The sequence below is a fragment of the Gavialis gangeticus genome, unplaced genomic scaffold (genome assembly GCF_001723915.1).
Source record: "Gavialis gangeticus isolate Ggan-Ray unplaced genomic scaffold, GavGan_comp1, whole genome shotgun sequence".
NCBI classification, from domain to species: domain Eukaryota; kingdom Metazoa; phylum Chordata; order Crocodylia; family Gavialidae; genus Gavialis; species Gavialis gangeticus.
The window spans coordinates 109,179,461-109,191,175 of NW_017729031.1; the positions used below are offsets into that span (position 1 = coordinate 109,179,461).

General features: G+C 45.0%; 1 protein-coding gene across 1 annotated transcript in view; it reads right to left on the bottom strand.

Moving 5' to 3' along the window:
• The window catches only part of PLEKHM1 (pleckstrin homology and RUN domain containing M1), a 60,338-nt gene extending 53,104 nt beyond the window's left edge, over window positions 1-7,234 (bottom strand). Inside the window, exons 1-3 of the mRNA XM_019523571.1 lie at window positions 7,011-7,234; window positions 4,664-4,758; window positions 1,363-1,610 (exon numbers count right to left, since the gene is read on the bottom strand). Of these exons, the coding sequence (XP_019379116.1) occupies window positions 1,363-1,610; window positions 4,664-4,717 (302 nt within the window). The 5' untranslated portion in view covers window positions 4,718-4,758; window positions 7,011-7,234. The remainder of the gene's footprint in view (window positions 1-1,362; window positions 1,611-4,663; window positions 4,759-7,010) is intronic.
• Window positions 7,235-11,715: the final 4,481 nt, after the last annotated feature.

Sequence of the window (11,715 nt, forward strand, 5' to 3'; positions counted from 1 at the left end):
CACTGCCTGGCCGGGGTCCTCCGAGGCAGGGGCTGGAGGCGGGGGGTGGGGTGGGATGGGGGAAGAGCACTTCTGGGACAGCAGGCTGCTCACATGGGCGTGTGCACATGTGTGGCGTCCCTTTGGGCAGTTGGTCACATTGCCCACCCACAAGGCTGGCTCTGACCACAGGGGATAAGCTATATTTCAGCCACTTGGCACTACAGCAGTAATAAAAGTCATGAAATGAATGGCAGCTTCTTGTTTGTTTTCAGAAACAGAGAAGAAAATGTTCCAAGGCATAAAAATATCTCCCACTGTATGAAAAGGCTCATTTTCTTTCACTTCTTACAACTGAAGAATAACTGAAGGAGTCTGAATGAAGATTTCCACAATAGGTGTGTTTGGGCCGAAATTTCAATGGAAGCATTTTGCCCAGAAGACAAACATTACAAGAAATGACTGGTGTGTGAAAATACTAAATGATAAGAAAAATCTAGGTCTTATCATCAGTATATTTCAGTGTTCTTTACCAAGGAGGTCAGAATCACTATCTACCTTTTACATGTGGGGAAATGAATGCAGAGAGAGAAGAGAAGGACTGGACTTGAGGGTGGTGCCAGCATATAGAATGCCTAAGACTTCCGAGTCCAGTATTCCTTCCGGTAAGAGACAATTTTAAATGAAATACTGTCACCACAAAAGGCTATTGTGTTGAAATGGTATCCCTAAATATATAATACACAATTTTCTCAGTGGGTTCTTTCATCCGTATCAACTGCGCTCTGAAATTTTAGAGAGCATAGAATGGTTGCCCATTTATGTAATAGCGTTTCTTGGATGGGCAGAGGAGCACTGGACACCGATTGGGTCCTAATAAGTATTCTGGCTCTTGTTACCTGTGGTCCATCTACTGCCCAAGAATGATGGAATCAAGGGAGCCAGGTACTATGTAGTGGAGATGAAAACATGTGAGGGAAACTAAAGGCTTTGAGTATTGTTCCTGCCTTAACAAATGTTGTATTAGAGACACAAGTGTTAAGGCCACTTCTTGGCTTATGGCCCACCCCAACAATTCAGGTCTGCCTGAATGCTCAGCGATGGAAATCTGGAAGCTACAAGCAGGGGAGGGTCAGGTGAGATCCTTTACTCTGGTGCTCACTTCTTTCATTAGCCCAGCACAGCCCAAGTCAGTAGCCTTCATGGGTGCTTTGCAAGGCCCCCAAACTTTTGGTGGAAGAGCTGGAGAGGGCAAGGTGAAAGCTCTTTCAAACTTGCAATGTTCTTTTACCATTTCCTTCAATTGTATGGTTTTTAACGTGTGTGTACCACAGAAGGTGACTGCCTGGAAGTGCAGATAACTTTGATGGAACCATCACTCACCGGTGTGTGATGCTCTTCAGCAGGCCCCAGAAGACAGGCTGGGGAAGAGGTCCACGCCCACCTAATTTCTTTCCTTTCCCTACAGCTTCGGCTTTTATGTACTTTGCTTTCAGCCCATGCACAAAAACAGCCTCTAGGGTGCAGCAAAGGGTATTCGCATCTCCATCATCACTGGTTACGACAGCATCAGAGGTTACAAACTGCTTCTGCAGTGCCTTGATGGAATTCACCAATTGCTTTTTGATCAACTACAGGATAAAAAGGGAGAGTTCAGGTGATAAAAACTGATTATTCATTATGAGATCCTTTTTACAACAGTGGTTCCCAAACTGGGGGTTGCATCCCACCAGGGGGCACCGGAGCTGGGCGTCTCATCTGCTCGCTGCACACCAGTTTTTAAAGAATGCAACATGGGAATCAGTAACATCTGGGAGTCTCTGCTTTCTTGCTGAACTACCTTATACTGTGATGGATGGAGGCCTCAATGTTATTTTAATGAGCAGTATGGAGTAACAATTCCGTTTTAGTCCACCCCCCAGGAGCCCATTTGTTGGCACAGCTGCCTAGTCAAACCTAGGCTACACTTGTTTTAAGGCAGCAGTGTCAAATGTGTTTGCCCCTTCTTCCCCTTCCTTTTACCCTATCAGCATGGGATCTGGACCAGAGGGGTCATATTGTGAGCTGGATCCAGACCTACCTCAAGCAGCAGGGCAAGTGGCAGCAGGGATCCACAGTAGTTAAAGCCATTGCTTGCCTGCCACTACTAACACACACCCAGTGGGACTTCATGCCCTGGAATTCAGCATAAGGCATACCCCCAAATTCCCAACTGCTCCAGCAGCTCTGCAGGCCATATATTTATCACCCCTGCTTCAAGATTTCCCTACATACAATAGAGCAGTGGTTCCCAAACTCTGACAACCTGCGCATCACCAATATGAAACAATACAACCCTAAGTACCACCAGAAAATTTTTCAGTTCAACATCAAGTACCACTGGCAAAATTTTTGTCATATAAAGTAATTATAATAAAATCTGTTAATGCATACCAGACAGGTTGTCCGCATACCCCTGGTGGTATGTGTACCACAGATTGGGAACTGCTGAAATAGAGATTGGACTTATACATCAGTCCGATATCAGATCAGCACCGATACAAAGAAAATTTATCGTATTGGAAATTGGCCTGATGTGGCCTATAATTTGGCAGATAAGTGCCTATGCATGCACACAACTGCAACGCAGCACGTAAAGAGCGAGAAGCACAGCCCATCAGCTTTAAGAGTTGTGTGCAACTGCTAAGTCTGGTCTGGTGGAAGGGGGCCAGTGAGGGAAAGGGCATGGGGCACAGGTTAAGACCCCCACAGCAAGGGAGGAGCAGAGCAGGGCCTGGGGCAAGCACTGCCCAGCCAGGGCAGGGCAGGGCACAGGATGGAGCCACGCCTCATTGGGGGTGGAGGGGATGGGACGACAGCTCCTGCCACTGCACACTGCTTGTCCAGGAGCTGCTGGTTTGGCGCTTGCCCACTCATCTGGTGGCTCCCGCCGCTCATCCCTGGGGGCATGTGCCCCTGGATCTGCAGAGGCTGGGGCCAGGGCTGCACGAGGCTCTTCTCGGCCTGCCCTGCCCAACGCAGATCCGGGGGCACACCCCCCTCTCCCATGCCCTCTCGGACAAGCAGCGACAGCCACCGGTCGAGCACCAGACCAGTGGCTCCTGGACAAGCAGTCACCCCTGCCACTGGATAAGCCGTGATTCCATCTAGCACCTGCCCCACCCCAGCAGCACTTGCCCCAGACCCTCTCCACTCCTCCTTCACCGTGGGGGCCTTGATCTGCCCCCCATGCCTCTTCCCTTCCCCCACCAGACTTACCAGCTGCACACAGCTCTCCAAGCTGCCAGGCTAGTATCAAAAGCTGGATCAGTATCAGCCGATACGCCTCCTTAAAAATTGACTATCGGTATTGGCATCAAAAATCTGTCGGTGCACCCCTAATATACAATCATGCTTTCCCAGACCTCTGCTCCACGAAGACAGTCAGTTGCCTCAGGATGGACGATAAAATGCTATGCTAACAAGGTAATGTTTAAAAACTGCCTGTGACAACTGTTGGCCTCGTATGAAACATCCAATTGCAAAGGCTGACAGCTAGAATTTGTTCTGCAAGCAAAATTAAACCTAATCAATCTTTGGTGTGTGCACAAGAGTCATCAACAGGTTGCCCGAGTGGTTCGATTAAAAGGAGAATGCCAAGGTGTTTTAACAGAGAAATGTGACACACCAGATGTTTCTTTGAGGGGTAGGTTTCTGTTTCATGCTGTTCGCCACTGAGCTTCTCTACAGGGAATAAAGTAATAGCGGAGGAATTCTATACACCAATCATTTGATTTCCCTTTTACGTATACCAGAATAAGCAAGAAGCAAATCTCAGCAATCTTAATACATTTATATTGATGTTATTATTTTTATAGCACAGCCGAGTCCAGAGGCCTCAAACCAGGTCTTACATAAAATGAAAGTTTAACTTCCCCCACTAGACATTCGAGAAACACTGCACACTCTGCTGGGCCCTCATCAAACATATCTAGCCTCAAAATTAATAATCACCCAAACTTTAAAAAAAAAAAAGGTTGAAGAGTGCAGGTAGTTTTGACTGAGAACAAGTGAATAGAAGAATCACCGATTAAGCTGTGTTTCTACATATGGTGTTTAAACCCCCCCAAAAAACAACAAAACCCAAAACTTTAAAACAGGCTTAATTTTTCATTGTTTGCATTACCATAACACACTGGGATTCTGATTAGTGACCCAAATGCTAGACATGGTATAGACAGAGAACAAAGGAAAGCTCCTACACCCAGGAGCTTATCCTTCAGTAATACTTTCTCTGATCCATCTCCCTACTTTCCAAAAATAGTTCTTCCTTGACTGAAGACAACACAGGTCTGCTTTGTTTAATAATTGATTTTTGGATGTGAAGTAGACTACAAGGAAGATTTACAACAGCTTCTATTGTTTAAATAGGGCTACCCAATACTTCCACAACCAGGAACAAGTGCTTGTATCCTAGGACAAACGTTTAAGGAGAACTTAGTCTAGAACCTAGCCTGTACCACAAAAGGATTGCCAGGGTGTTACACCATTATAGCAAATTTGGCAAACTCTCCCAACATGAATGGAATTTATCAGAAAAAAAGCATACCTTTGGTAGAACAGTGATTCAACAAGTAAAATAAGATGGACAGGCAGAACCTCTGCGATTACGTTATACATGACAAAACTAGCAAGCCTTAATTACCTGTATAACTTTCTTGGGATCAGGTACATTTTCATCTGTGTGGCCGGAATGCATTTCTACTCCTGCTGCCACTTAACTCAGCGAGGACATGACACCTATGGCAAGACAAAATTAAAACCTTGTAATTTTAAGAAATCTGCTCATCTAGAAGACACCTGCAACACAACAGGCAGCTACATGTAAATGAGATGCGAGGATTATATCCAGCATTTGTCTAAAAGCCTTCACAGCAAGACAGCTGGTTGAAATAAGGTCAGGACTGATCTAGAGACTGTTATTAGACTGTCCAAGTTCAACTTGATAATCTCTGTAGCCCTTTTTCTGCATTAGTCAAGAGAGGCAAAGGTTCATTTTGCAGGTAGCCAACTTCTACAATTAACTATGTCTTAGAGTGGAACTGGTTAGAATCCAAATGGAGCATATGCATGCTCGCGAGCATCCTACACCAAACTGCTACTATGGAAGTAGATAAGTTCAGTCTGGATATGAAGAGTCCTGTCCAAGAAGTAGATGGAAAACTCCAATGGAAAAACCTCTGGACTAATTCTGGGCTGGTCAGGACTTCCCAAATAATCTTTGCCTCTACCACAACGTTGTCATAAGATTTCCTAAATGCTTTATTTTGCAATCAAAAAGGCTGCATGCGGTGATCACAAGTGCTTCAACCTCTGTCCCATATATGCTTAGTCTGTTACTGTTTATTTCTGATCTGTGGGGAAAACACAAAACAAACAAACAAACAAAAAACACACACATGAAGAGAATGCCTAAATGGCAGCAGGAATAGAAAAGCCCATAAGATAGTTGGCATGGTTTTATTATTTGTACTGCAACAGTGTTCACAAGCTCCAGTGGGTTGGACACTTCACCAATACTACCCTTGCCCAGGCATGCTAGCATGCCATCAGATCTACAACCTTCTCCCTTGCAGAAACAGGAGTGATCAGAGAAAGATTCAAAGTGAAACAGGTGATGTAATCCTGGTAGGAGGAACCCGGTTTAATTTACACTAGTAATTGTTCCCTCCATCCTCAGAAACTTTAATCATTTAAATTAAAAAAAATTTCTCTCCCCCCACCAAATCAGGAAGCTGACATCTCTGCCCTGCAGAATAAAACACTAATACAATTTCTGGTTCTGCAGAGAAATGAGGTGTAGTGGAAAGGGGGAGTCTTTCTGTTTTGGGTGGAGAGAGACTTTTGTCTTGGTGTTGCTCAGGATCTCTCTCCTGATAAAAACCAAGGGGAATGGTTTTACCTGCAGAAGGAAAGAGCACAATGGTACTGTCCTCTATGAGCCCTGCTTTATGCCTTAAGATTTTAGTACAATAACTTCCAGCTGGCTTGCCATGGAGATCCCTCCAATATTTTACTGTGATCAATCAAATTAGACGACTTGATTGAGACCTACTATATCTGATTACAGGCTACGGAAATTAATGTTTGCTCCTCTTCAACAGTAGTTCTCAACCTTTTTAGACTTGAGGCAACCCTTAAGAAAATGCTAGCCCAGTTTTCGTTCACTTTGAGTGCTCAGAAATAACAGAGAATTCTTCTGTTGCAAAGAATTCAGAAAGACCACAACAGGGCAGAATGGATTTAACCCTACAGATTCCTATTTGAAATCTGTTTTTTCATGCAAATCATGCTTGCACACCTAACACTACTAACCTTACACAGCACCCTTGAAAAAAATCTCAAGGCACCCTGGTTGAGAATCACCGGTCTACAAAGATCATGCCATATTCTTAGGCAATGCAAACACTTTGATTAACATCTTCCCACACAGTCCATTCATCAGACAGAAGGCTCAGGAAGGGAAATGCTCCTGGCCTGCTATTTAGAAGAAGTCGGTGTTACCACAATGACAAATTCATCAACACAATACTCCACACTACAGCGACTCTTTCATAACTGAAACCATATTATTTCTGTTGATACAGCATTTTCCTGCCTACACAACAGTGGGAAATGTGCCAGATCAGCAGCATAGAGGCAGCTTTCATTTAGCAGAAATGTTTCTGAAGAAAAAACAGAGAGAAAACATCTTGGAAAACCTGTTGCTAACATGGCCCATGGCAGTTTGCAAGCCAGACTGGAAACCAATTAAAATGCTACAACGGGGATGCACTTAATTCCCTGGACAACTGCTACTTTTCATCTGATTTAAGGTAAAGTACATAAGAGACAGGAAGATAGGGGTATACATGCTTAAACAAATCTACTCTGAAAACTGTCACGTGATTTCCCTGAAACCATTAATGCTCAACAACTGCTCAGTCAGGCCAGGGCAGCTAGTATCGAACAAGAAAAACAAAACTGAGAAAACCTCTTCTTGCTTCACTTACCTTAGAACGAGGAGACCAACATCAGACACATACGAAGCAATCACAGATTAACAGGTCCAAATTGGCTTCAGAATTCCAAAATATGGGCCCATCTGACTATATATATTTCTCAGAAATTAGTTAAAAACTGTATCAAAAAATGAGCCAGGCTCTCTCCAGGAAACATCTTTCTTAAAACAGGACTCTGGATTTTTTCGGAGAACATCTTCCCTGTTTTAAACCACATTGACTGGCTTTCCAGGCTTTGAGTCACTGATTAGTACCGTCATCACTGGTTATTGTTTTCCATTTAAAACCTGTGAGTAGCAACTTGTCATCATTTTCCAAGCATGAGCACCTAGGAAGTCATTCTTCAAAGATTAAAGGAAACTACAGGAGAGCCAGACCAAGCATCTCTTCCCAGCTCTCAGCCCACCTTGCTTCTCTGTTTGCAGCATAACATAGGATCAGAGGCTGTCAATACAATCTCCACGATTGCTCTTCCACCAATATCAGAATTGCTTGTACAATCCTACCTAAAAATATAACCAAAGAGAACTCCAAGCTCCTACCCCAAGCAGAGATTTCTGTACCTCAAAAAGGGAGGAAACAGACTTCCTAAAGCCTGCTAGGGACTCTACTAGGCTGATCTACTTCACATGGAAATCCACTGGATCAGGCAGCTAACTAGGTGCTGAACAAGTGCCACACAGAGAATCAAGTTTTGGAATCAGAAAGCTAGAGCACTGGCTACAGGCAGGACAGCCAAACACACTGCTGAAAGGTGGCACTGCTGAAGTGAATGACAATTACAGACCTGCATTCTGCTCCCAGTTCTCCTAGAAACCACCTTGTGCAATCAATGTCTTGCCTCTTATTTCTACAATGCATAAATTACACACATCTCTCTCTCCTAAAGTAGGAGTGCAAGACCTTGCTTGCAGAAAAGGTTGCAAAATCAATGTGTGCAGAAATATCAAGCACCAACTAAAGGAAGAAATGAGACTTAAGCAAGGGCTTCCTGGCTTCCACAGTATACTTTTCCCCCCAAGAAGCATCCAGAGAAAAGTCCCCTCCTCATCTTCCCTAGCAATCATGAGAAACACCAGCAAGAGGCATAGAGCACTCCTTTAAAATCAGGGGGGAAAATGGGGCAGGTGGTTAGACAGCACACAGAACTGGGGCTTGTTACGTGGGCAGGGCCAGCTACCACACACAGGAGGAGGAGGAAGTCAAGAATACCCAGCTCTGGAGGTTGAAGGACCAGGCTCTACTCAAGAGCCGTGTTTACAGCCTATTTACAGTTCATGGGCGTTGTCTGCAGCCTGGGAAGGGAAAGAAGTAAGGCTCTCTTTTGGACAGTGCGTTGTGCACCCCTGTTGAGAAGGAAACTCCACCCCAGAAATGTTCGAAAGTCAGTGACTGGCCACAAGTTGAGCAGGCTATTGATGTCATTGCTTAAGGTCATCAACACAGGCCAGAATACCAAAATGCCCCATTATTGACAAGCATGGTAGAAGGCAGGGCAGAGTGTTACCTTAAAGACTAATTTAAAAGCTACAACCTACTTAATGAGATGCTATGAATTTATGGGAAAGCAGAGGTACACAATAGAAGAGAAAAAAGTACTTTAAATACATAAAATAGGAAAAAGAAGAGGAAACGATAGGAGAAGGGGGCACAGCTGAGAGAACTGAAGGTGGGTTAAGAGAGATCAAAAGGGATCAACAAAGCAGTTAACCCACTGCAAGATATAAGGGTTATAAAAGCTAGTCCAGGTAATAACATGCATGGGAGCAAGCAAAGAATCACTTGTACAATCACCTGATTGTACAATTACAATCAATTGTAAGCAGCAATTTCAGCTCAAGATCCTGCAACTGTCATGTGTGCGCACTCCTGGTCCATCCCAATCAGAAAACCTACCTGCCTGCACCTGTATTCTTGACACACTCCACATACTCTTCCAGGATTGCACAGCAATGAGGAAATACAAATAAGAGGCTAAACATTCAACAGTGCCCTCCATTACACAAGCACACATTATTTCTCAAACAAAGTAAAAGACACACTTTTTTCAGAACAGTATGCATTCAGCTAATATGTAACTTGCAAAAACGACAGCTAAGGCTGCAACCGAAGACTTTCTGTGGTCTCACATTGGCCCTGCAGCACAAAGAAAAGAACGGATTTAGACTAGAAAAAAAATTGTGAAAATGAGCATCAATTAGATTTAGATGCATTTCCAGAGCGATGTGGAGATAGAAATAAAGAACTACTGGAATGCATGAAACTAGAACTGCTAGAATGAGGATTTTCTTTGATGTTATTACAGGTTACCTAACCAAGCTGAGAATTGAGATTGTATTATCTGAAAAATAAATGACCATGCTACGATACAAGTGGCACAAGGAAATAGAGTTGAGCCGAGTTGTTTAAGCTTAAGTTCAATTTCCTGACTTGAGAGAGAAGCTACCTGGCTTTAAATGTAGAATTTCCTCATGCAGAAAGATAAATAGAAGGGCAAGTAAACTGAAACTACAAAAGTGTGTGCACGTGCGCATGCGCGGCCTCTTGTACACTCGCTATACAACTCCTCAGTAGAGTATGCATGCTTGCAGTGACCAACATGGGACCCACAGAGGCAGATCCAGCTGCACCTCTGCCAAATTGCATGTGTGCATTAGAGTAAAACGTCACCCTTCATGAGGAGTCCATATCAGTTGAATCACCACAGCAGCCTCACCTTCTCCATGATAAAATTATCCACACAAAAATGCCTGTGCAAATCGGGAAGCCTGACAGCACGACAGAAGGCTCCTTGTTCTTGTCCCACACGGAGGTAAGTATATACTGTGGGAACCACTTATATCACGAACCTGAATATGTTGAAATTCCACCTACGAAGAGAAGGACTGTCTCAATCCGCTTCAACCCATCTTAGTGAGCCGTCATACTACCCTCATAAATTTATGAGACCCATTTTCTCTTTTCTGCCAGAGCAAATGCAACAGAGCACTAGTAGCTACTGGCATCTGATGCTGCACTGCTGGCCCAGAAGAGTGAAGGAAGGACGGTCCTTGGCTCAGTCAGCCCGGGGGAGTGAAGTGTGTGTGTGGGTGAGGGGGGAATGACAATGCAGGTTTTTGACCGGGCTCTTATGCTGCTGCTCCCCAGAGAAGGAAAAGGCTCCCCACTCAGCTGCCACTCAAGTTTCACTCCCCGAGAGCCTTCAGAATATCAATAGACCGCCACCTTCCTTCAAGGAGACTTACCTGCCAATTCGGTTCCCCTCCTGCCTCTCAGATGCTCTCAGTGAATTTGAAAAGAACAAGAATAAAGACCATAAACTCCAAAAAGACAGGAGCTTCCAGGTATGGAGAAATGCTCCCTTGAAAGGCTTTAGTGCTCATGGGGAATGAGAAAAGAGACTCAACTTCTCTGAGCAGGGGTCTCAGAGTTAACCAACTCCACTACAAACCAGTCCAGCAGGCAAAATATTGGGCCTCTGAGTTTTTCTTCTTAATGAAGTCCCCCTCGGAGGCTTTTTCCTATAAGCAGCAGGATTTCTGAACCGAAAGGCTCACAGAGAGAGACAGCAGGGCTTTGCAAAGGCAGTAAGATCACTGGGCAATAAGCTACATAATTACATCTATGATGAATCAGAAGCCACTTATTCTCTCCACCCCTCAAACTGCAAAGCTCCACTTGGATGATGGGTAGAGCAAAAAGCAGAGGAGGACTGTTCACCTCCAGAGCCATCTCCTGGAATCGCATGGAGCACAAGCCAGGTAACACCACACAAAATGGAAGGTCAATCTCTACTGAATGCATCCTAAGCAAAGAGAAGGAAAGAGTCCCTTGCAAGGAAACACCTAGCCTTGCCAGACTCCTGCCCTTAGGTTAGGAGCAGGGTGGACTTGCTGGCAGAGCAGCTTCAGCAAATTAATTCCAGAGGGCAACAGAGGAAGGAGGGAGCTCCAGGAAGAGAAGGTGGCTCTTCCCCACTGCTCCACCAGCTCAGCAAGGTACTGCAGAGATCAACATCCAGAAGCCAACCAAGCAGCGCCCCACTCAAAGCATCACTGGGCAGCCTGGCACAGAGGTGGTTCTGTATGGCCCACGGTTCTCTTGTGCACCAACAGGCCTGCAAAGGAAATTCACTCTGCTCCTCTCCTGAAACAACACTTCTCAGGTCATCAACCCTGGAGCCCTAAAAGCAGGAAGGCTCCCAGTGCCATCTCCAACAGGCCAAAGACCAAGAAAGAAAGAAAGAAAGAAAGAAAGGAGGGCCAAAGGGGAGGGGAGTAAGGAACCAGTAACCCACAGAAAAGAAGTAAACACTGAGAAGAGCTGACTCCTCAACCATAGCTCAGGCTTGTTTCCACAGCTTTTCCTCTCAAAGCAAAGTTCAGGATTTGAAACCTGGTAACTCTAAGCTAGCTAGTAATTTGCTACTTGTGAAAGAGAAAAGGAGTCCTGCTCATTCAGCTGATAGGAGAGGAGACAGCAAAGTTATCAGGAAACACAAGACTGGGCAGGGAGCAGAAAGCAGAGCTGCAGACGAGGCAGGCAGGCAGCACACAGGGCAGAGAGCAGAAAGTGGAGCAGCAGACCGGGGGCATAGCGCAGGGAGCAGAAAGCAGAGCAAGCAGGAGGCACACAGGGCAGGGAGCACGGCAGATTGGGCAGGGGGCACAGGGCAGGGAGCAGAAAGCAGAGCGGG